The sequence below is a fragment of the Bubalus kerabau genome, chromosome 7 (genome assembly GCF_029407905.1).
Source record: "Bubalus kerabau isolate K-KA32 ecotype Philippines breed swamp buffalo chromosome 7, PCC_UOA_SB_1v2, whole genome shotgun sequence".
Lineage (NCBI taxonomy): Eukaryota > Metazoa > Chordata > Mammalia > Artiodactyla > Bovidae > Bubalus > Bubalus kerabau.
Genome location: NC_073630.1, coordinates 81,840,648 through 81,866,980, shown reverse-complemented (window position 1 = coordinate 81,866,980; position 26,333 = coordinate 81,840,648). Strand labels below are relative to the sequence as shown.

General features: G+C 35.1%; 1 protein-coding gene across 1 annotated transcript in view; it reads right to left on the bottom strand.

Annotated features, from left to right (window-relative positions):
• Nucleotides 1-26,333, bottom strand: part of ADGRL3 (adhesion G protein-coupled receptor L3) — a 900,477-nt gene that overhangs the window by 10,980 nt on the left and 863,164 nt on the right. The window contains exon 25 of the mRNA XM_055588685.1: nt 16,748-16,844. Coding sequence (XP_055444660.1) covers nt 16,748-16,844 — 97 coding nt within the window. The remainder of the gene's footprint in view (nt 1-16,747; nt 16,845-26,333) is intronic.

The following is a 26,333-nucleotide window of genomic DNA, read 5'->3' as shown; positions in this document are numbered from 1 at the left end:
TTACACAGTGAGATGACAGATCTTCAGCTTATTATAAAATGGGTACATCAGGATATTATTTTTCATTGATGAATTGAATACATGGTATATTAGTAAGGAAAGCTAAAATGAGTTGGCTATAGTGGTCTTTCAGATAAGAAACTGAATACTGTTAATCTTAAACACGGATATTGCTGATGTTGCACAAATTTAAGATAAACTGACTGAGACAGGATTTGATTTGCCCAACATTTTTTAAAAACAAACTACTTGCAAATTGTATCTATGTAATATTTATGATTGCAGCCTTTTCTCAAATAAAAAAGGTTAGTCTTCTAATACAAGTAATTGTTTTCTAAAGTTACTATAAATGAAAATTTAAATAAAAAATGAAAGGTGTAAGAACTTAAAATGAACTAGGGTAAAACTTAAAAATGTGAAATTATTCAAACTCTTTATATTTTCTCATAGATCAAATAAGGGTAAGATCTTTATCGCTGAGACTTACATGTGCATTTCTATATATTTCCCTTCATTCCTACACATTATTTAAAGTAATAGGAAAACAAACAGTAGGCTGGGAAGATGGCTTGTCACTTTTTTTCCTTACTTCACATAGCTTATAAAAGAAAATATCCCTTTTTATATAATAATCCCCAGATTATCCTTTGTAAAAGATAATCTGCTTAAAAGTTACCATCAGAAGAAAACTAATTATGTACGGTAATGAATATGAACTAGATTCATCGTGGTGACCATTTCATAATATATACAAGAAGTTAATTATGCCATACACTGAAAACTAATATGTCAATTTACCTGAACTTTAATAAATAATAAAAATATAATTTAAAAAAGATGACCTAGAGAACAAGTAAACAATTGAGTTGGGAAGAATCAAGCATAAGCAGGAAGCAGGTGACTCAAATTTTGGTTTCTGTTTAGAATTTGGTTTTCAAAAAAGCTAATAATAAGAGAACAAAAAGTGGAGTTCCATATCAAAATTTGTACAGATAATCCATCTGGTTCTAGCTTTCCTAGCATAAAGTTCCTGTTCTGTTTTTCTTAGGGGTTTCCTAATCTTTAAATGTATTTTAAATTTAAAGCACTTTTATCAGTGAAATCTACTAATGTGGAAGACTGAATTTGAAAGTTTTGTTATTTATCATCAATTCCTGCTAAGTTAGAAAAGGCCAGCAATAAACAGCAGCAATGGATTGGCATACAGCTGTATTTGATACAGTGTTGCTGAATGGTACACTATCCATCTCTACCACAAGAGTTTGGTAGGCTGTTTCAAGTCTGAGGGCAAGGAAGAATCAGCTACTAAACTACAGTCCTAATGAGTGACATTATTGGAGATCCACCTGCTGTTGAATTTAAAACCAGATAAAAACTTAAAAAAAATTAAAACTAAAATCAGCTTTCTCTTTATCGTTGGTGTTAAGGACCCTTCTTCCTGATAGAAAAAGAATCACTATTTACATTGTTGGCTTTTTTACTATCATTCATTTTTATACCTCATGCACCATTTAAAACTAATATAATTAGTGTCACTGAAACTGACTTTAGTCCTGAAACCGAAGAGTTATAAGAAGTATGGGCTCAGTTATAGGAACTACAGAGCAGGATGTGCAGTTTGGTGATCAATGTTTTGCAAAAACTATAAGGTTTTAGATAAGCTCTATGAGTTTGCTAGTTTGAAATTTTGAGGGAGATATCTGAATATCTCAACAATTATGCTTCATTCGATTCACCTTGTGTAAGAAGTTAATACCTTTTCATGGACACTCATAGCTGTTGTAATCTCAAAAGGCCATGTTTCCTGTTGGCGTGCCAAACAAGTGCAATTTTCCTAGAATGTGATGCCTATCTTTGGGCTTCCCTGGTGGCTCTGTGGTAAAGAATCTGCCTGCGATGAGAAAAGACCCAGGTTCAATCCCTGGGTTGTGAAGATCCCCTGGAGAAGCAAATGGAAACCCACTTCAGTATTCTTGCCTGGAGAATCCCATGGACAGAGGAATCTGGAGGGCTACAGTCCATGGGGTCACAAAGAATCAGGCATGACTGAGCGACTAACAATTTTACTTTCACAGTACCCACTCACATTTAGGCATTTAAGTTATGAAAGATAGCACTGGCTGTACTAAAAAACTCTGCTTGTTGCTAATGCCCAATCTTTTATCTAAACACCTGCACAGAATCTATCTTCCTTCATCTTTTACGTGCACAGTTATGCCTATGTCTTTTCTCTGTAGCTGCACTGCATTTCATTTGTCTTTTGCCCAAGTCTGTTCTGCTTGCTTCTGGCTGCTTCTCCAATTTAATTGGGTCACTTTGAATTCTGATACTGTTTTCCAAGGTTCTGTCCAACCTGTCTTTTCCCTTTCCCTCCAAATAGCTACTGATTTATAAACTCCCCTTCTAATAACTGTGAAATTGCTGAAGACTTCCAAGAAGATCAAAGTTTACAGACCATCTGTCACTAATTTGCCACTAAAATGTTAAGCCTACTGGTTAGTCAGTTTGAAGATAGAAATAAATTGATGGTGGGAGGTGGCGAGGAAGATAGTTATAACACTGTGTATGGGAAAATCCTGTTCATGTGCTAATTTCACTGTAATGTAAACCCCAGAAAACAGAGAATACATATGGTTTTTTTCACTGCTCTGTATCTCATGTCTAGGATAGTTCTTAAGAGCTCAATAAATATTTCCTTAATTAAAGAAAAAATTTATGTGAAATCCATGACATTGTGAAAAGATGAAAACTAAAACAAAATCATTTTTTTCAACTCTAAGAGTTTTATACTTTGAGTAAATTTTTTAAGAGTGTCATTTGTATAATTCCTACTGTGATTTCAGTTCAGTCACTCAGCCGTGTCCCACTCTTTGCAACCCCATGAACTGCAGCACGCCAGGCCTCCCTGTCCATCACCAACTCCTGGAGTTTACCCAAACTCATGTCCATTGAATCGGTTATGTCATCCAACCATCTCATCCTCTGTCATCCCCTTCTCTTCCTGCCTTCAATCTTTCCCAACATCAGGGTCTTTTCAAATGAGTCAGCTTTTCACATCAGGTGGCCAAAACATTGGAGTTTCAGCTTCAACATCAGTCCTTCCAATGAACACCCAGGACTGATCTCCTTTAGAATGGACTGGTTGGATCTCCTTGCAGTCCAAGGGACTCTCAAGAGTCTTCTCCAACACCACAGTCAAAAGTATCAATTCTTTAGCACTCAGCTTTTTTTATAGTCCAACTTTCACATCCATACACAACTACTGGAAAAACCATAGCCTTGACTAGACGGACCTTTGTTGACAAAGTAATGTCTTTGCTTTCTAATATGCTGTCTAGGTTGGTCATAACTTTCCTTCCAAGGAGTAAGCGTCTTTTAATTTCATGGCTGCAATCACCATCTGCAGTGATTCTGGAGCCCAAAAAATAAAGTCAGCCACTGTTTCCACTGTTTCTCCACCTATTTCACCATCTACTGTGATTATTTTCCTTCCAATACTACACTGATGACCATAATACTGAAACTATTAAAGCAAAGATAAATATTCATATAATTATTTGGAAATGGTAAATGCTACCTGAATATTGACTGCAGATAATAATTAGAGGGGGGCGGGGAAACAGCACTGCCTGCCATGAAATACTGAAATTATTAAAGCAAAGACAATATTCATATAATTATTTGTAAATAGTAAATGCTACCTGAATATTAACTGCAGATAATAATTAGAGGGGAAAAAAAACAGAACAGACTGCTATGACTCAAAAAGCTTAAATAGGGTAAAACAGTTTAAGGTGGCTATGTAAATATAGCTGTTCTTTAATTCTTTGACTCATTACATCCTGACTACAGTCTAGTCAAACTTGATTATTTGCTATCAGAAACAAGGGGCTGCTCTTTAATAAAACCATAGGAAAGGGATTAGTATTGAATTTCAACATACGTGACTCATTAAGAAGGCTGTCAACAGAGGACTAAGCACAAAATCTTTACTTTTGGTAAAAGCGTGATAGAAAACAAAATAGGATTTTCATATTCCACACTGAAAACTTAGAGGTTTTTCTGACAGTTTTTTGTCAGACCCTGTGCTACTGAAAAAGACTAAGTGTAAAATCAAAGGTAGTCATTTTAAGAAGAGGTTTTTTAAAAAAAAAAATCTAAATATTGAGGTTGATATATAAGTTTTTGAATGAGTAAAATTTGAATGGAATGATGAGTATATTCTTTTCAAATGTGTAGTCTTTTACCGCAAACCTGCTACATTTCTTTTCTTAGGAAACTAAACTATGTGTTCTGACACTGGGAGGCCCTGAATGACAGCACTGCATAGGCTAGTTCAATGTGATATGTGTAATTGAGGACGGAAAATCTAAGGCAGAGTCACCTGCTTTGAAATTGTGAAGGAAAGAACAGATCTGAAACAAGATCACAGTTGGATCTCACTTGAATCTATATTATATGATTCAGAAACATAATTCAAACAATGTTTCTTCTTGACAGCAGGCTAACAAAAGTATACTGAAAAGCTCTTAAAATAACTAGAACTATCACTCTCCTTTGCCCCTCACACTTCATTAAAAAAAGGGCACTTACATTCATACTGATCATATTAAATGGGCAAAATTGTATAATTTAAGACTGTGGTGATTCAATGAACCAATTGAATACAACCATTCTCTAATAGTCACATATCAATATACGTCAATTTTCAAATTCTTATGTATAAATATACAGCATAGTAAATGTTCTGTTTGGTTTATTTCAATAAAATAGCTTTACCCAGATGATTCCTCCCTCCTTAATATACCTCATCCTCCATTCAATTCCGTCATGGTTCTCTCTCCTTTGGTTTGGCATAGTTTTGTTTTGTCTTCTATGATGTCATTTTCATTATATATATTGACCAATGCATATAAGTCATAGTTTTACACAAAGCAGAGTTACGCTTGAGTGATGTCTTTGTGCTTTTGTCTTCAGATAATAATACTGTCCCACAGCAGAGACTTCATTTTGTATAAATAAAAATAGTTTCACCAATAATGTATTTTCTATAGAAATTTAGAATACTAATTGCAGTGTAAAGCAAGGACTCTTTCAGCAGGAAATGGTCTCTACAAAGTTGTGAAACCCTTAAAATTGTATGCAAAATAGGTGTATGTTTGTGTGCTCAACTGTGCTAATACAAGAATGCGAGTACTGTGGCTTTTACTTCCTTTTTAAATATTTAAGAAAAGTGATATGCAGGGGAAAAAAAAAAAACACATGTCTTTTTCTTTAACAAGGGACCTAAAATAAACAAGAAATCTGGAAGAAATGATTCAGAAATACCCAAAGTATACCTTACATATGTAAGTATCACCTAATCAATGGCAATGTAACAATGGAAAAAGGTTATAACCAAGAATTTACAATGGAATGAGATTTTAACATTATCTAAATCTTTTTTGAACTGTGGTGTTGGATAAGACTCTTGAGAGTCCCTTGGACTGCAAGGAGATCCAACCAGTCCATCCTAAAGGAGATCAGTCCTGGGTGTTCATTGGAGAGACTGATGTTGAAGCTGAAACTGCAATACTTTGGCCACCTGATGTGAAGAGCTGACTCATTTGAAAAGACCCTGATGCTGGGAAAGATTGAGGGCAGGAGGAGAAGGGGACGACAGAGGATGAGATGGTTGGATGGCATCACTGACTCTATGGACATGGGTTTGGGTGGACACCGGGAGTTGGTGATGGACAGGGAGGCCTGGCATGCTGCAGTTCATGGGGTCGCAAAGAGTCGGACACGACTGAGTGACTGAACTGAACTGAACTGACCATCATCACACTATATGTAAAGAAACACAGGTTCAGAGACATTCATGATTTATTCAAGGTCACACATGACTCTAGTCAGTATCAGTAGCTATCAGTTCTGTTGCTCAGTCGTGTCCGACTCTTTGCAACCCCATGAACCGCAGCACGCCAAGCCTCCCTGACGACCACCAACTCCAGGAGTTTACCCAGACTCATGTCCATTGAGTCGGTGATGCCATCTAATCATCTCATCCTCTGTCATCCCCTTCTCCTCCTGCGTTCAATCTTTCCCAACATCAGGGTCTTTTCAAATGAGTCAGCTCTTCACATCAGGTGGCCAAAATTACTCTGGTAGTTTTTCTTAAATATATTTAAGTCAATGACTTTCAAACATATTTTAGCATCCTCTCCAAAACTATGTTTCAACAAAATTTTATTAGGAACCTTATAGTAATGTATTACTTTTTCATCATATGCTTTTCTGTAAATTGTTAGTTTATTTTTCATATTCACATATTAATTTATATAACAAATAAAAGTAGATAAAAGAGACCTCTAGACCTATGGAGAACTGATTCAATAGGCAGTTTCTATTTGAAATATTTTTTTTTCTACTTTTCTGCTTTTTTGTGTAACTAAACAATATCAGTACACAAATGCAATTTACTGAAAGTGCCAGCAATGATTAAATCAATTTTAAAGGGCTACTTTATAAAATAGAGACAGACATATTAAGAACAAGATTTTTATAATGATATAAGTAAAATAATCTGCATGGTGTCCTTAAAAGTGATACAAATTTTAAAACCATAGAAACCATATCTTTATATTTTCCCACTGTTTTTATTCAAACAATTAATTAAATTACAAAGTGTCAAAGAAGAGATGTTTTATTGAAACTCAAAAGCTCGTTCATCACTTTTTCTCAGTCATAAATTGAAGAGCTGACATCTTGATTTATCACACTATGCACTTTTAATAGCCAACAAGTTTGCTATTAAATTTTAATCAACCTGCCTATTAAATTTCTTTCAAATGGTTGAGAGATACTTCAGTTTCTTTTAATAGCTAATTCATTCACTGGAAATCTATTAATATGGATTTCAACGACATGTTGTCTCCAGAGTAAATACTGGATTATTGTTAGTTCAGTATAAAATGGAATATTCTGAATGTAGAGGTGTTGCCTCTATTTTAATATGTAAATTCAGAGCTTTACAGTCAGGAGGCCTAGATTTTACCTATTCTCTTTTCCCTTATTTTGTGCTAATTGGCTTTATACATGTCTTCTTGTCCAGATACATGAGTTTTTCTACAATACATACTTAGAAGTAAAATTAATGGGTCATATGTTGCCCACATTTTCCATTTTTTCAAATACATGTGTATCAATGCACACTTTCACAAATAGTCCATATTTCTTAAATTTTTGCCAGGATTTAGTATTGTTTGGCTGACATTTTGCCGATTTGATAGAGTATGAAATATATCATACTACCCTTATACTTTGCATTTTCCTGAATACTAGAGGGATGGAGTCATTTTTCATATATTTATTGATTGTAAGTGTTCTTTATTCTGAGAATTGCTGATTCATATCTTTTCCCCACATACATATTAGATTGTTGAATTTTATATATTAATTTGAAGACATTCATTGCAATGTAGGCATTAACATTTTGTTGTTACATGTACTGTTTACATCTCCTTCCAGAAGCTCACCTTTTTTGAGTACTGTTTAAATTTTGAGCTGAGAATATTCTCTTTTTCTTGTAGTTTATGTTTGTTATTTTATTTTTAAGAACTCCTTTAATCTAAAATCTAAAATATATTTTCTTCTAAAAGCTTTAAGGTATTATTTTATGTATGTGTATATATATATGTGTGTATATATATATATATATATATTTTTTTTTTTTTTTGCTCTGCAATGCAACACAACCTGGTTGTACTTTATTGAAGAAATTTATGCCATTAGGTATTCATTGTTGTTTTTTACATAATTAGCTGAAAGAAAGCTTCTCAGAGATTTTATGTTTTTTGACTACTCAAGTCAATGGTGGCAGGGTTGGAAATCAGAATTCTTGGTGAGTCTTTGCTTCACAAAATAGGAGGTGGATGGTCTGCAAGTAGAAATGATGAACCTATACTACTCAGTCATTCATCTCTAAAACTCATCTTTTGTGGTCAGAGCCATATATTTCTGTATGCTTTTAACTTAGACATTTTGAATACTTTGGCATAGTACTCAAAACAAGAATACTGAGCCCAAATATAATAGGCCCAAAGTGCTTAACCACAGGTAAAATAGCAGTAAATCACATTTCTTTTTAGTAAGAATGTAGTGTATAGAATGTGCTATGTAGTTATTCCCACAGTTATATTCATTTGTAAATCACAAACTGCTTGTGATTTTTTGCTGAATAAAACAAATTTTAGAACAAAGGAAAATATAATAAACAACCTAAAATACCAATTTGAAGAAAATATGACTTTTCATAGAATTTTTTGCCCTATATTGGCAAACTTATAGTGTGTAAATTATCCAAACTCACATGAAGAAAGTCTGTGAAAGTTAGTGTTAGTTGCTCAGTCGTATCCAACTCTTTGAGACCCCATGGACTGTAGTCTGCCAGACTCCTTTGTCCATGGAATTCTCCAGGCAAGAATACTGACGTGGGCTCCTATTCCCTTCTCCAGGGAATCTTCCCAACCCAGGGATCAAACCCAGGTTTCCTGTATTGCAGGCAGATTTTTTACTGTCTGAGCCACAAGGGGAAGCCTATACCAGCTAAAGTTTGAATTTTAAATTTGGAAACATTATTTAAAAAGTATATAGAGAAAAGTAGATATGAATTAAAACAACATGTCTATGAATACAGAGATTCTTGATAATGTTTTTCAGAGAAAACTTATTTTGTCATATAATCATAATCAGCTCAGCTCTGTTTTGTTTAGACTGAGGCTATTTCAGGAAACATATTGTTTCTATTTTCCTACATCAAGACTAACTCTCTTCCTTCAATCTGTAATATCATCTTAAACCTATCTTAGTTCTCCAGTGATTTTCTGGGGTTGTGCATTACTCTATGAATGTGATGGGTAACTTGTTTTAGTTTTTGAAGAACCCACATCCTTTATAATAATAAGTTATGAGGAAAACCTATTACAAGATCAAAGGAGTGCCTATCACATAAATACTTACTTTTAAATGGCATGTTGTATATAAGGTTGAACTATATAAAATGAAAGATTCACTATGCAATAAACAGGGACTACTGGATACTATAGAATTATTGGCAGTGACAATTTAAGTATTTTTTTTTCCTAATAAGACTTTATTTATACTAAAAATATATCCCATTTCTACATTTTAATTTTTCATGTAAATAAACTAGCTTCTATTCACTTTCAGAATAGCAGATATAAGTTAATATAATCTATTTCTTAGAAAAAATCCAAACAAGTGATGACTCAATTAACTTTGGATATTATATATTGCATTTATGCCATCACAACTTTTATGCTTATAATATAGTAGGAGCATTTTTCCATATGAGAGGTACAGTCTTGTTTTGTTTGTTTTCAGATTTTGAATTGGAAGATGTTTCATAGATTTTTTCAACCTGAAATTAGCACATGAAACTAATAAGTTTAACTTACAACATTGACACTGCCTAATTGAAATCAACTCAAATAAATTTCCAATTTTTTTTCTCAGTATTATTATACTGCCCTCTGAGAGGACACAGTTCAAGGAACATCAAATTCAGGAATATAGAGATGTGCAAAAGTTATATCTTTGGTTCTATTACTAAATTATTATAGGCAGAAGCTATTTACCAGCTTTTTTTTTTAACACAATCTTTTCTCTAATCAAAATATTCATCCTTTTACTGAAACACAAGAAATTAAAAATAAAAGAGAAAAGGATTCTACTAATAAAATTTCTTGATATTTTGGGTATTTGAGAACTTCTAGGAAAAAAGAATGATCATAAATTCTTGCAACCTAAGTCCTGCAGTTATATTTAAATATATAGTTAAACAGTAATTCTGCATATTCAATATCAAATCATTTTGTAAAAAAATGGTATTGTCAATCCATCTCCCAATTTACTCACAATATCTTAGTTTCCCTAAGTGAGTAGGATGAATGAATCCATACTAAAGAACTGTGCTTAGAACAAAATAAAGTGAAAGGAAATGAATATTATATCGAGGCAATTAAGAAATAAAGATGTGAATAACTGTGCTTTAAGAACAACTTATTTCCATACAAGGTAATAAAAATCATTCTGAAATACTTTCTTGGAAAAGATCTCTAATTCTAATCCTCAGTAAGCTTCCTGAAAAGTTGTCATTATAAGAAAATAATGAAAATTTTTATTGCTGTAAGTAGGGCTCTCTGGTCAGAAAGACCTTGTTTGGAATTTAGATTTTGTACTTTATTAGCCACATGATTTTGGACAAGTTACCAAGAAACCCAAGTTCTTCATGGATATAAAGATAATGGATAATAAATAATGAACAGTGTACAATAAGAAAATGACAGTTACACACAATAATGGAGAAATTTCAAATTTATGAAGGCTAAAAAGGAGCATATTGTGTTCTAGCAGAGAAAAGAACACTAGTAATTTCTGAAGATAAGTTGGAGTATTCATATTTAGTTCTCAAAAAAGATACTGTTCTCTAAAATAAAAAAATTACATCCTCAGCAACTTATACAAAACAGTAGTATTTTAAAACTAATTGGAAATGTTCTATAGCACCATATTTAGAAGTTACCAAGGTATCTCACTGTGGCTTGTTTGGTTTATAAAAAAGCAGTAAGAGATACTGCTAACTGTAAATTAAATATAAAGGGAGAAAGATCATATTCAATAAAAATAAGAAATCTACTCTACATAAATAACCCTCTTTGTGAAGAGATCTTTAAAAATTATAATAATAATAACAATAGTAATAACACCATTTTTATTATTGTACAGTTAGTTGGCTGCAACAGCCTGGATGATTTCAAGGATTCCTAACAAAGGGACAAAGTTAAGAGCAAAACATAAGTAGGACTCACTGGGCAAGCATTTTAAAGGTTTTTCTTTTTCAGTTCCTGCTAACAATTTATAGCAAGAACATATGCCCCAGACTGACTAGAGATCAATATTTAATATATCTCATATTGCAATGGAAAGTTCATTCTGAAAGTTACTTGGTCTTCCTTGAGGAATCAAGGAATCAGGTTATTAGTAGCATTGTTACATTATCTATTTGATGCAATATTTCACTTTTAAAATCTGTATCCATTTTGCTTTTGTGTAACGAACTGATTTTCCTAAAACAGGAGATACTCTTATTTTATCATATACTTTTGGAATATTGAAGACACATAGAAAGGAAAAGAAACACAGAAATCACTGTTGCCTCATTAACAATCACAAATATAAAAGTAAAAAATACTAGATATAAATAAAATGGTGAATCTCAAATAAAAAATGTGTCCATGCACGGATACTTACTGCATTTGCACTCATGTCATCATAATACTTATTCATAACAAAGTAATTTGTTATATAGCCCAGTCTGATCTGTTAGCTATGCAAGTTCTCTTAGGCATATGATTAACGGTGTCTCCAGATTTCACAAATAGATATCAAATTATAATAGAATCTGTTAATATTTACAGCCAGTGATTTTATAATCCTTCAAAACAGCAAGGCTTTGGGGGCAATAAGACATATCATATGCATGTAAGCCAAATTATACTTACTGACATTAATAAGGTGATGAATGAGTTTGAGCCTTCACCCTAGTAGTTTTAATATATATGAATCATTAATTCCAGTGAAAGACCACTTATATTTTTCATTTGCATTTTTCTTAAAAATATAAAAATAAAATATGTTTAGTAGCCTAAATTTTAAGGAGACAGCCAGTGATTTCTTGTGAAGTTTCATCTGTCCCAGTGACCGACCTCCTGGGAAAGAGAATACAGGTTCTGAGAAGACATGAATTTAAAAAGGGAACAAGTCATATTTCTACTCTGCTATGTATCTGGTTATCTAGAGGACCGGTCTACATTGAGCTAGAGTCTCGAAGCCTCTGAAGCACAGGAGGGCTTGGAGGAAAGAGAAGGTTGTGCTTGTTTATACTATCTAAGGTAGGGAGAAAAAATATTTTACACTTATTTCCTCAATGCTAAAATATAGATACAAATCAAAAATAGAAAATGCAACTACATAGGTGTAATTTGCATTTAATTTCTAATTCAAAAGAGACAATTCAGTTTTATTAGTTTATTTCCTTTTGTTAGTGTCAAGGGGAGCACCATATTAGGTAAATTATTTCTTTTACTTGACATTCAGGTAATTACCTCATTCCTCCCACCTATTACTAGAAACTACTAAGTGAAAGAAACCTTTGCAATGAATGATGAATTTTAATATCCGATTACTTGAGAGCATTGGCAAGAATCAGTTTTCAGTTGTTAGAAAATACTAATGAACTTGTGAATACAATAATCATAATAGTACTTATTATGTTCCTGGCATGTTGTAAGCAACTATGGTATATTAACTCAATTCTTTCAAGGTCCCTCTGAAGTGGGTACTATTTATATCTGTACTGCAAAGACACTGAAAAGTTCAGCAATTTACTGAAAGTTCCTAGGTTAACACTTCATAATCAAAGCTGCTATGTAAAATACAGCTACAGATTAGACAGTCTTCTGCCATATAACACTTAAACTTGGCTTACATAAATACAGCTTTACTGGTCACATCTCCATGAAGAAAAATCTGCATTGTGTGGGACGTTGATGGGATGGAGAATGGGAAGTAGGGGAAAATAAAATTCACAGTACTAGCCAAGTCATTGTTCCGTAAGGAGAAATGCCTTTTTGGTGGTTCTCCCACTCAAATGGGGCACATTTTTGCAGTCCACAGCTGGGAGGGGGGAGGCACCTTTTGAGAATTCAGAAATATTGGTAGCAGCTACCTACCAAACCTTGTTTTTAAATTGAAATTTCTGATGTCAATTCAACTATTAAACAAAAAGAAAATGAGAGCTGTAAATATTATTCATGATGATAGAGCCTAATAAGATCTCATTTCAGAAAATATCACAATTTCTATATATATCTACAAAAAGAGTGGAAACATGTAACAATTATTATAACTGAACTACCAGAGACTTTCTCATCAAATGCTACATATGTGGATCAAACTCAAGTTTGCTAATCTAAATACTCAGAATACAGTTTGGCCAGTAGAGACTGGGTAGGGGATACAGGTGGGAAACCTAACCTTAGCTACAAATTGTTTCTACTACTATCAGGAGTTCTGAGCTACCAAAAATTTGAATTAGTGTTCCATTGTCCTGGGAGCAGCTTGAGAACTGAGGATGACTTCAAGGTATATGCAAATTGTATATATTTAAATGAACAAAGGAACAAACTATCCTGTGGGGTTTGTGAAACATGGCTTGGATCAGAGTTAGCTTTCTCTGAAATTCTCTGTAAACAACCATCACCTCAGGGCTCTCAAAAAGCTCCTTCTCCCTGTGTATACAGTGGCATGGGTGAAGTTAACTTGATGTTAGTTCTGGGATTTGGGGAATTGGCTTCGTGAAATTCTGGATTTGTATGAGTGTGTAGCATTGTGGCAAACAAGTCATCAGAAGAAAAATGTCTGAAAATGTATAGGGAACACTTGGAAAACATCTTCAAAATATAGATATTCCAAGGACAATGTAATGAAAGCTTTTAAAGAGATGAGGTGACCAAATAACAAAATCCCCAAGAGAATGTCTAAGAATGATTTCATAAATTTGAAAATTATCAATAAATCTTCCAAAGTCTTGCTTGATTCCAAGGAGTACAATCCCAATAGTAATCAAATTTATCACATTGGGGATTCTAGACAGATAATCTGATACATAGGATATAACTAGTTGGTTCAAGAACCAACATTAGAGATAATTTGAAAAAATATAAACCATTGAGAAGGATTTATTCACTGCATGGTAGATCTTCTATTCTTAATGAATCCCAAAGATGATAATAATGGTTCTTATTTGGAAGAACAGATGATAAGACATACAGAAATTTAAGATAATTTTCTTTAAATGAATTGGACAGTGGTATGAATAGAAAAGAAATCCTGAATTGAAAATAGGACTGATTTTTAGACAACTTCTTGTAGTTTTCAAAGGTCAGAAGCACTCTACAGACAAACATAAGAGATTTAAAATATTTAATTTAGAAAGAAAGGAAAATGAAGTTCGAAATTAAAAACTTATAACTGTAAGAAACTAAGAATGAATGGGAAGTTAGAATATATGAAGATGTAAAGATGTAGTGCCTAACATTTTTATTTTAATAATAGAGAATATAATCTTTTGAATACATAGATGTAAATAATTATGCTGCTGAGGTGACTGAAGTGTTTATCTGGAAGGGTGAATCTTATATGCCACCTACCTAAATATGATACACACGCCTGAATGCAGGGAAGATAGGACCCTGGGGAACAAGACAAGATTAAAGAAGGAAGTTAAAGACTAGCTTCAGAGATACTATATGAAGAAATAAAATTTTAAAGTACTGACTCATCTAAGATAAAAAATAATGAGATGAGAACAAAATGAGGAGTTTCTGACTCGGGGGAGTAGGAAATTAATACAGGAGATCAAGAAGATCACTATGATGTCTCCCCATTAAAGTCACTGAGTGAAAGGAAGAATATATATCCTGAAGGAAAAGATCACTGCATAGGCATACTTCAAACAAACCATAAAGTCAGTTTTACCCTCTCCTCAAAGTCATCATCAAATAACTTACTGGATATCACAAGAAATTTTGTACCCTTTCTTCAGTAACTTTAAGAAGTATCCTTTAAAACTAAAGATTTTTAAAAACAGATTTAATATATAATCAGACAATATAAAATATTATTATTTTCTTTAAATATATTTTCATCTGACCTAGTCATACATAGCACATATTCCAAGTCGATGAAATTTCTGAGAAGGAACTAAAAAGAGCAAAGCAATCTTACATAGTGCAATTGACCTTAAAATCAAGGTCATAAAAATTATTCATTTAAAATAATTTTTAATAAAGCTACATACTTTAATGTCAATATAAATCTAGATCACAATGCTAAGCCAAGTAGTTTACATGTTTTCTCTGTCTTCACAGTAAGCAAATAAATGCTGCATTATTACAATCAAACCTCATCTTTTGTTTAAATAATACATTCTATGCTTTCTGTGATCATTAGATGCAAGATACTCCTAACAAAAAATCTTATTAATAAGAATAGCTTTGAATAAAAGAATAGTTTTCTTAAAGGAGCATACCATACATTTTCAATGTATTATTTCTATATATTATTTAAAGTAAAAAGAAAATCTGTCACTATGAAAGCAATTTATTTCCTAAACTTTAGACAATATATTTGCTCTGATTTAGAAAGTATGTCAAAGAGTTAAGAGTATTCATATTTAAATTTTCATAAAACTAATCATGAAAGTAAACTTAAAAAGAAAACACTTGTGAGATACTATGTAAAATAAACTGAAAAAAAAATACAAGAAGGAAATTGTTTTATTTTAATGTATTTTCTTCATATTTGGAAGAATATTTGCACTCACCATTCTAACTTAAGCAAAAGTGTTGTAGAAAATTTAATATCATCACTAGGTTATAGTTACTTTATCACTACCACACATATAAGCATGGAAGTCAATCAAGATTTATACAACATGGAAGAATCCCTAAATCAAATTTAACTTAGACACTATTTGTTATTACTTCTTTTATATAAACAAGATGCAACTTATTTGACTAAAAGTAATTGAGAACACCAGTATTTGAATCATTCTTAATCATAAGCCATAATTAGTGAATTAGTTGTTTCTAAGTAGCATTTGATGTAACAAAAAGTAGACAGAAGCAGGTTTAAAGCAAGCAATTCTAGTTTGGAGCTAATAAAAATAACAATATTGATCATAAAAAAGTCATGAAAATAACCACCGAATGTATGCATCAAAAAATGTCTCTTTTAGGACAGTCTGATTAAAATGTGCTCATGCCAGCACCATCCCCAAGATAAAACTATGTTCTAAAGATCTCCCAGCACAGACTGTAGTGTACCCCAGCTCTGCACAAACATTGTTTCTACCCATTTTTACTGCAGTCAATTTAATTTTAATCTCTCTTTCTCACACTCACACATACACTTACAATGGGGAGGGGGAGGAGAGGGAGAAAGTGAGAGGGAGAGAGACAGAGGGAATAAGAAAGATCAAGCACAAACAAAATAGTAGTTAAGGGAACACCATTTTTAAAATCTAAATGATATTCCAGAAAAATTTTAACCAGAAGCATCTACACACCGAAAGAATTATTATATACATATATGTATAAAATTTACATGTAGTGGGTTTTTCCTTCTGTATCTTTAAATATCCAATATTATCTGAACACGTCTTACTGATATTAAGATTAGACAGGATTTTTCCACAAATACACAGGTTGCCTTAAGTATATTAGACAGTATAATTTTAATTCCACAAAGACTAAGAAATTGCTCTATACCTGGGACAATGTGGAACTCTATGATGCTTAGCAGACTATATAGCCACATAATTGCCCATTATCACAGCTTCCAATGAGGCCTGACAACTCACCAGTTTATAGCAGTGGCAGATGACTAGAGAAAGAAATTTCTCACTTTTTAACTTACTTTCAGAAAAGATCTGAAAATTCAGGATTGAGAAAAGAAGCCTTATGAATAATGGAATACACTGCTACACTCAACCACGTTTTATATCTTTGCAATATTCCTATCACATGGAATAAAGTCCAGAAGTTGCAAATAAAGAAATGCATTTAGGAACTTCTTAAAGTAATCACAAAAAGAATAAATATGAAAAATTATTTCTAATTACCTCTGTTGAGTGACGCTGAACTGTTTATATCTCCAGTAATGAAGGAAGACTCAGACTGCTTTCGGACCGTATCATTCCACATTCTACGAATTCGGCTCTGGATGAAGAAAAAGGAAAAAGGAAATAAAATCACTATACAGTGAACCTTTGCACAAGTCACTCTTTTTTTTTATTTCTGTAATATAGGCTTATATGAGGCTTTTATTTCTGGCATCTGGCAAATACACAGCTTCCACATGCTTGTAGTACAGGAGCATGAGAACATCAGGAACTAAATTAATGATAATCATTGGTTCTTATTAAGTGTATTCTTAAATGCATATGCCAGAAGTCATTATAACTATTTAAAAGAAATAAATGTAATGGTGTTGGTTTAGTAAGTCAGTTGTATCTGATGCTTCACAACTTTATGGACTGTGCCCACCAGGCTCCTATGTCCATAGAATTTTCCAGGCAAGAACACTGGAGTGGGTTGCCATTTCCTTCTTCTGACCCAGGGATCAAACCCGTGTCTCCTGTATTGCAGGCAGTCTCCTGCATAGCAGGAGGATTCTTTACCAATTGAGCCACCAAGGAAGCCAATTTAAAAGATACATATGATACATGTGTATTTACATAGAAGATACATATGAAGATACATACAAGTGTACTCTAGATAGAATTTAGTAATTTTAATTTCTAAGGTAAAAAAAATTATTTTCACTGTAATTTTATGAGAATATAATATTTAAATGTGCATTAAATTAAAGCTTTAGTAACAAAAATTTTACTTAATTCAGAATTTTATAAGAAGAAATAGTTTGGGATGAAAAGAACGAGTATTATTAACATGCTACTAAATTTAAAAAACTCAGCAGTGGCCAAGGGACTGGAAAAGGTCAGTTTTCATTCCAATCCCAAAGAAAGGCAATGCCAAAGAAGGCTCAAACTACCGCACAATTGCACTCATCTCACACACTAGTAAAGTAATGCTCAAAATTCTCCAAGCCAGGCTTCAGCAATACGTGAACTGTGAACTTCCTGATGTTCAAGCTGGTTTTAGAAAAGGCAGAGGAACCAGAGATAAAATTGCCAACATCCTCTGGATCATGGAAAAAGCAAGAGAGTTCCAGAAAAACATCTATTTCTGCTTTATTGACTATGCCAAAGACTTTGATTCTGTGGATCACAATAAACTGTGGAAAATTCTGAAAGAGATGGGAATCTGCCTCTTGAGAAATCTGTATGCAGGTCAGGAAGCAACAGTTAGAACTGGACATGGAACAACAGACTGGCTCCAAATAGAAAAAGGAGTACGTCAAGGCTGTATATTGTCACCCTGCTTATTTAACTTATATTTAACTTATTTAACTTATATGCAGAGTACATCATGAGAAACGCTGGACTGGAAGAAACACAAGCTGGAATCAAGATTGCCGGGAGAAATATCAAAAACTTCAGATATGCAGATGACACCACCCTTATGGCAGAAAGTGAAGTGGAACTAAAAAGCCTCTTGATGAAAGTGAAAGAGGAGAGTGAAAAGCTGGCTTAAAGCTCAACATTCAGAAAACAAAGATCATGGCATCCGGTCCCATCACTTCATGGGAAATAGATGGGGAAACAGTGGAAACAGTGTCAGACTTTATTTTTGGGGGCTCCAAAATCACTGCAGACGGTGACTGCAGCCATGAAATTAAAAGACGCTTATTCCTTGGAAGGAAAGTTATGACCAACCTAGATAGCATATTCAAAAGCAGAGACATTACTTTGCCAACAAAAGTCCATCTAGTCAAGGCTATGTTTTTTCCTGTGGTCATGTATAGATGTGAGAGTTGGACTGTGAAGAAGGCTGAGCGCCAAAGAATTGATGCTTTTGAACTGTGGTGTTGGAGAAGACTCTTGAGAGTCCCTTGGACTGCAAGGAGATCCAACCAGTCCATTTTGAAGGAGATCAGCCCTGGGATTTCTTTGGAGGGAATGATGCTGAAGCTGAAACCCCAGTACTTTGGCCACCTCATGCGAAGAGTTGACTCATTAGAAAAGACTCTGATGCTGGGAGGGATTGGGTGCAGGAGGAGAAGGGGACGACAGAGGATGAGATGGCTGGATGGCATCATTGACTCAATGGACGTGAGTCTGAATGAACTCCAGGAGTTGGTGATGGATAGGGAGGCCTGGTGTGCTGCGATTCATGGGGTCGCGAAGAGTCGGACACGACTGAGCGACTGAACTGAACTGAAACTTAACATTTTCTATAAATTTTGTAAGAAGATCACTGTAATTTTACAGGTTACATACTATCTTGATTTTTCTATCTTTAGAAGGAAACAAAGGAAGTCAATTGATCTTTATTCATTTCCATATAGTAGGAAGTTTTATAGAGAACTGAAATTCTTACATCATTATATAAATTCTGAAATTCAATTTTTTAAGTGTCTGATAATTTCCACTCTGGAGGGAGACTTTTTCTGGTTTACTGTTTAGTTACTTTATTAGAGTTAGGGATCAAAAAAGAAACAACAGTCTTGTGAACAGGAAACAAAATATATTCAGATGCTTTTCCAAGATTAAAAAGTTATAATACTAACTAGTACTAACTAGTACTAATGGTGAAACCAAGCTCGCAAAAGGGTTATGTTCCAAATATATCTGAACTCAAATAATAGAAGTACCTAATCCTCAAATATTAGACGATTGGTTTTATGAATATTGGGTCATGTTTATCCTTTGGAAATACTGTCTATTTTGTTATATAGGTCAGACAATACACATATTACACATACAAACAAAGCAAAAATAATAAAAGTACAATAAGAAAACCAATGGAATAAACCTGACACATAAAAAATGTTTCTATTGAAGAATACTTCAAAATTCAAACTGAAATACTTGGAATCAATCTCTCACATTTGTTTTATTGGTTAGTTAACTATAAACATATTAATTGGCCTCTTTAATGTAAAAAATACAAAGGGGAAACGCAAACACAAACATCTTTGCCTTCATGGAGATGCTAGACTAATACATGACAGATTAATCACATATAAATTAACGAAATAAATGCAAAAGTACAATATGTCCACAAATTTCTATAGAAGCATTACTAATTATAGCTGAAAACTGTGAACAATTCAATGACTATCAATGGTATGATGGACACATAAATCATAGAATAATGTATAGTGATGAAGGGCTTCCCAGGCGGCTCAGTGGGTAAAGAATCCGCTTGTAAGGCAGGAAATGCAGGCAGACACAGGTTCAATCTGGCAGTTGGGAAGATCCCCTGGAGGAAGGTATGGGAACCCATTCCAGTATTCTTGCCTAGAGAATCCCATTGACAGATGAGCCTTGTGGGCAACAGTCCATGAAGTCACAAAGATCGGACATGACTGAATGGACTGAACACAGAGAGTAATGAAAATAAAAAAGCAACAGAGTTACCTGCAGCAACATAATGCCCAAGGAAAGAAGGAAAACATAAAAGAATATGTACTGGATGATTTCATGTGGATAAGTATCAAATACATGCAAAAGAAAAGCTACTGTTAAGATAGTGATTATGTCTTGAGATGACTGATTAAGAAGCATTCAAAGGGTTTCTAAGTTGCTGCCAATATTCTAATAATTGATCTGGGGAAGGATAAATCAATGTGCCATACACTTAAATTTTGTGTGGTTTTGTTAATATCTATTACGATACACAATTAAAATAATTTTTAAGTGCACATAACAAAAGAATATGTCCTTGTCTAGGAAATCTGAAACCAATATGCTACTGGAGATCAGTGGAGAAATAACTCCAGAAAGAATGAAGGGATGGAGCCAAAGCAAACACAATACCCAGTTGTGGATGTGACTGGTGATAGAAGCAAGGTCCGATGCTGTAAAGAGCAGTATTGCATAGGAACCTGGAATGTCAGGTCCATGAATCAAGGCAAATTGGAAGTGGTCAAACAGGAGATGGCAAGACTGAACATCAACATTCTAGGAATCAGCAAACTGAAATGGATTGGAATGGGTGATTTTAACTCAGATGATCATTATATCTACTACTGCAGGCAGGAATCCCTTAGAAGAAATGGAGTAGCCATCATGGTCAACAAGAGAGTCCAAAATGCAGTACTTGGATGCAATCTCAAAAACGACAGAATGATCTCTGTTTGTTTCCAAGGCAAACCATTAATATCACAGTAATCCAAGTCTATGCCCCAACCAGTAACGCTGAATGCCGGGGTCCAGCCCCGGCTGATCCAGGGTATTCGAAGCGGGGACGGCGTCGGCGACCTATTTAATTATTTATTCATCAAAGATATAAAGAGTAATAGAATGAGGATAGCTCAGTGAGGAAATTCAGTGGAGAAAAGAAGCTGAGTGGCTTGGTTTACGCAGAAAATCAATATAACCCGTGACACCAGGTTAGCTCTGACCACGGAGGCCGCAGGCGCCCTCTCGAATAGCGGAAGGTGCCCCACCTTAGACACCTTCTCGAGTGGGTCTTAGAAGCCCAGGCAAATAAATGGTCGCAGAGGACATCCGCGCTCCAGATGGACACTCAGCTGGAATTTGGGAGAGAGAGTGACATGGGGAGACCAAGTTTCAGTGAACAAGGCCCGCACTTTATTTTCCAAAGTAGTTTTTATACCTTAAGTTATGCATAGAGGATAATGGGGGAAGGGGTAGAGTCATGCAGCAAGCCAGGCTTTCTTCCTGCAAACTTATCATATGCAAAAGTTCAGGTGATAGACATCATCTTCTGGCCCGGAGGCCTGTTAACATTTTAAGAAACTTATCTTTCTCTAAAGGTGATTATTCCAAAGTCAGGCGCCAGCCTTCCAAAAAGCATTGGACAAAGCTGCATTTTACATTTCTATACACCCATTATATCAATCAATACACTGCCAAGGACACAGTAGGTAAGGAGTATGGAGACTTAGCAGCAAACATTGGCCCAACAAGTGAAAAACCCTTCACCAATACAATTTCTAATCAATCTTTTAACTACTCAAAGGAATCTGTGTTTAGGCAGTTTAGAACATCTCCTGCCTCTCACAGTTGGGAGGCTCTGAACAATCACATGTGGCCGGAAAAACCCATTCAGGCAGGCTAGAGGATTTCCAAAGGAGTTTGTAGGTTGAAACACTGTCACATCCAAGAATTATTAACTGGAGCTGTAAGCTAACTCTTTTTTCAGAGAGAGGTAGTGGGAGACAGCCCCCCATAAAGTCAGAGGTGTAGGTGAAAGCACAAAGCAGAAAGTAGGCAGACTCTGGTTTTGGGGGTAGATGCTCGAGAATTTCCAGGGGGACTCCTGAGGCTCGATCCCGCCTTTGCGTATGCCGAGCCTCCTTCCTCATGACCTTTGTCATGGGCGGAGTTCCTCACGCTGGCTCCAGGCAGTGATAGGATTCCAGTTGAGCTATTACAGATCCTCACTCAATATGCCGGCTCCCGGCAGCTGAAGAAGCTGAAGTTGAACGGTTCTATAAAGACCTACAAGATGTTTTAGAACTAACACCCAAAAAAGATGTCCTTTTCATTATAGGGGACTGGAATGCAAAAATAGGAAGTCAAGAAACAGCTGGAGTAACAGGCAAATTTGGCCTTGGAATATGGAATGAAGCAGGGCAAAGACTAATAAGAGTTTTGCGAAGAGAATGCACTGGTCCTAGCAAACACCCTCTTCCAACAACACAAGAGAAGACTCTACACATGGACATCACCAGATGGTCAACACCGAATCACATTGATTATATTCTTTGCAGCCAAAGAGGGAGAATCTCTATACAGTCAGCAAAAACAAGACTGGGAGCTGACTGTGGCTCAGATCATGAGTTCCTTATTGCCAAATTCAGACTTAAATCGAAGAAAGTAGGGAAAACCACTAGACCATACAGGTATGACCTAAATCAAATCCCTTATGATTATACAGTGGAATTGAGAAATAGATTTAAGGGGCTAGATCTAATAGATAGAGTGCCTGATGAACTATGGACTGAGGTTTGTGACATGGTATAGGAGACAAGGATCAAGACCATCCCCATGGAAAATAAATGCAAAAAAGCAAAATGGCTGTCTGGGGAGGCCTTACAAATAGCTGTGAAAAGAAGAGAAGTGAAAAGCAAAGGAGAAAAGGAAAGGTAAAAACATTTGAATGCAGAGTTCCAAAGTATAGCAAGAAGAGATAAGAAAGCCTTCCTCAGGGACCAATGCAAAGAAATAGAGGAAAACAACAGAATGGGAAAGACTAGAGATCTCTTCAAGAAAATTAGAGATACCAAAGGAACATTTCCTGCAAAAATGTGATCGATAAAGGACAGAAATGGTATGGACCTAACAGAAGCAGAAGATATTAAGAAGAGGTGGCAAGAATATACAGAAGAACTGTACAAAAAAGATCTTCACAACCAAGATAATCACGATGGTATGATCACTCAACTAGAGCCAGACATCCTGGAATGTGAAGTCAAGTGAGCCTTAGAAAGCATCACTATGAACAAAGGCAGTGGAGGTGATGGAATTCCAGTTGAGCTATTTCAAATCCTGAAAGCTGATGCTGTGAAAGTGCTGCACTCAATATGCCAGCAAATTTGGAAAACTCAGCAGTGGCCAAGGGACTGGAAAAGGTCAGTTTTCATTCCAATCCCAAAGAAAGGCAATGCCAAAGAATGCTCAAACTACTGCACAATTGCACTCATCTCACACACTAGTAAAGTAATGCTCAAAATTCTCCAAGCCAGGCTTCAGCAATACATGAACTGTGAACTTCCAGATGTTCAAGCTGGTTTTTGAAAAGGCAGAGGAACCAGAGATCAAATTGTCAACATCCGTTGGATCATGGAAAAACAAGAAAGTTCCAGAAAAACATCTATTTCTGCTTTATTGACTATGCCAAAGCCTTTGACTGTGTAGATCACAATAAACTGTGGAAAAGTCTGAAAGAGATGGGAATACCAGACCACCTAATCTGCCTCTTGAGAAACCTATATGCAGGTTATGAAGCAACAGTTAGAATTGGACATGGAACAACACACTGCTTCCAAATAGGAAAAGGAGTCCGTCAAGGCTGTATATTGTCACCCTGCTTATTTAACTTATATGCAGAGTACATCATGAGAAATGCTGGGCTGGAAGAAGCACAAGCTGGAATCAAGATTGCTTGGAGAAATATAAAAAACTTCATATATGCAGATGACACCACCCTTATGGCAGAAAGTGAAGAAGAACTAAAGAGCCTCTTGATGAAAGTGAAAGAGGAGAGTGAAAAAGTTGGCTTAAAACTCAACATTCAGAAAATGAAGATCATGGCATCTGGTCCCATCATTTCATGGGAAATAGATGGGGAAACAGTGGAAACAGTGTCAGACTTTTTTGGGGGGGGCTCCAAAATCACTGCAGATGGTGATTGCAGCCATGAAATTAAAAGACGCTTACTCCTTGGAAGGAAAGTATGACCAACTTAGATAGCATATTGAAAAGCAGAGATATTACTTTGCCAAGAAATGTCCATCTAATCAAGGTTATGGTTTTTCCTGTGGTCATGTATAGATGTGAGAGTTGGACTGTGAAGAAAGCTGAGCGCCGAAGAATTGATGTTTTTGAACTGTGGTGTTGGAGAAGACTCTTGAGAGTCCCTTGGACTGCAAGGAGATCCAACCAGCCCATTCTAAAGGAGATCAGCCCTGGGTGGTCTTTGGAAGGAATGATGCTGAAACTGAAACTCCAATACTTTGGCCACCTCATGCGAAGTGTTGACTCATTGGAAAAGACTCTGATGCTGGGAGGGATTGGGGGCAGGAGGAGAAGGGGACAACAGAGGATGAGATGGCTGGATGGCATCACTGACTCGATGGACGTGAGTCTGAGTGAACTCTGGGAGTTGGTGATGGACAGGGAGGCCTCGCGTGCTGCTATTCATGGGGTGGCAAAGAGTTGGACACGACTGAAAGACTGAACTGAACTGAGTATTTCTGAGAACACTGCAGTGAAGAAGTGACATCTCAACTGAGAGTTGATGGAATTATGATCATTTTTGCATGTGTGCTCTATTGTGTCTGACTCTGTGACTCCATGGGCTATAGCCTGCCAGGCTCCTCTGTCCATGGAATTTTCCAGGCAAGAATAGGGAGTGGGTTGTCATTTCCTTCCTCCAGGGGCTCTTGCCCACCTGTGTCTCCTGTACCTTCTGTATTGACAGGCAAATTCTTTACCATTGAACCACGTGGGAAACCTGCCTATTTTTCAGTTCAGTGCAGTCGCTCAGTTGTGTCCGACTCTTTGCGACCCCATGAATCGCAGCACACCAGGCCTCCCTGCCTATTTTTAGGTGACATTTATTTGAGCTGGCCCCATTATCTTCTATTATTATTATATTTTATTAGTCTCTCAACCTGGGCTTGCCACACCTGTTCCCCTGCTCTTACGTAACAAGCCAAGCATGCTTCTGCCTTAGGTTTTGTATGATTATTTCTTCTGCATGGAGTACTCTTTCTTCAGATATGGGTATGGATAACTCTTACATCTCTTTCTACCTTTGCTCAAATACTTTCTCCTTAAAGAGACCTAACTTGATAATCCTATATAGAATTGTATTTCATGCACCCACTCTGAAACTTTTTGCCCTCATAGCTTTACCATTTTCTACATACAACATATTATTATAATATAGTTATTTCTTATATTTATATTTAATGTCCAAACAGTAATGTCCATTGTCTGCATATAGGTTTGAGGCTCTAGAAAAACAGAAAGTTTGGGAGTTCCCTGGTGGTTGAATGGTTAGGAATCCACACTTTTCCTGCTGAGGGCCCAGGTTCAATTCCTGGTCAGGGAACTAAGATTCCATTGGCCACATCATGCAGCCAAAAGAAAAAAGTAAAATAAAAATTCTGTCCTTTTTGTTCACCTAAAATGGTACCTGATATATAATAATTATTGTGTGTATATAAAATATATATTATAAAAAAACAAATATTTCAGTTAATTCTTCTAGGTTCTCTCATGTATTTTTCATGTATTCACTCACTGAAATCTCCCGAGAATTCCCTGAGGTATGCATTCTCCTATTCATTACAAAATTGAGATTTAGAGGTTAACATGTACAATATCACAGACCTAATAAGTGGTATAACCAATATTTGACTTCAATCATTTGACTCCTGATTTAGGAGTTTAGAACTTATTACACTATATCAAATAATAATTGAAAAAGTAAAAGGAGAAAAGGGTAAAGTATTGCCAGCAGAGAAAAATATATAATATGTAGCATTAAGCTTATACTTAAATGTTCTTGGAAAGGACCAGGACAAGCTTTAGAATATGCCAGTGAATACAAGTCGCAGAAGATTATACACAATAAGATACCATTTTAAAGAAATATTTTAAGAAGGTGAAGTAATTAACATCTTTTGGAGAGGTGAATAAATTTTTAGAATAAGTCATGAAAATGATGAACAAAGGTTAGTAGATTGTCTCTGGTAGAGAGACACAGGGATTGCTTAGGGAGAAGTTACAAGAAGGGAAAAACATATGGCAAATTCTCTGTTTCCTAAGTTTGATGATGAGTTCACAGGTGTTGATTTTATTACTACACTTCACAATTTAATCT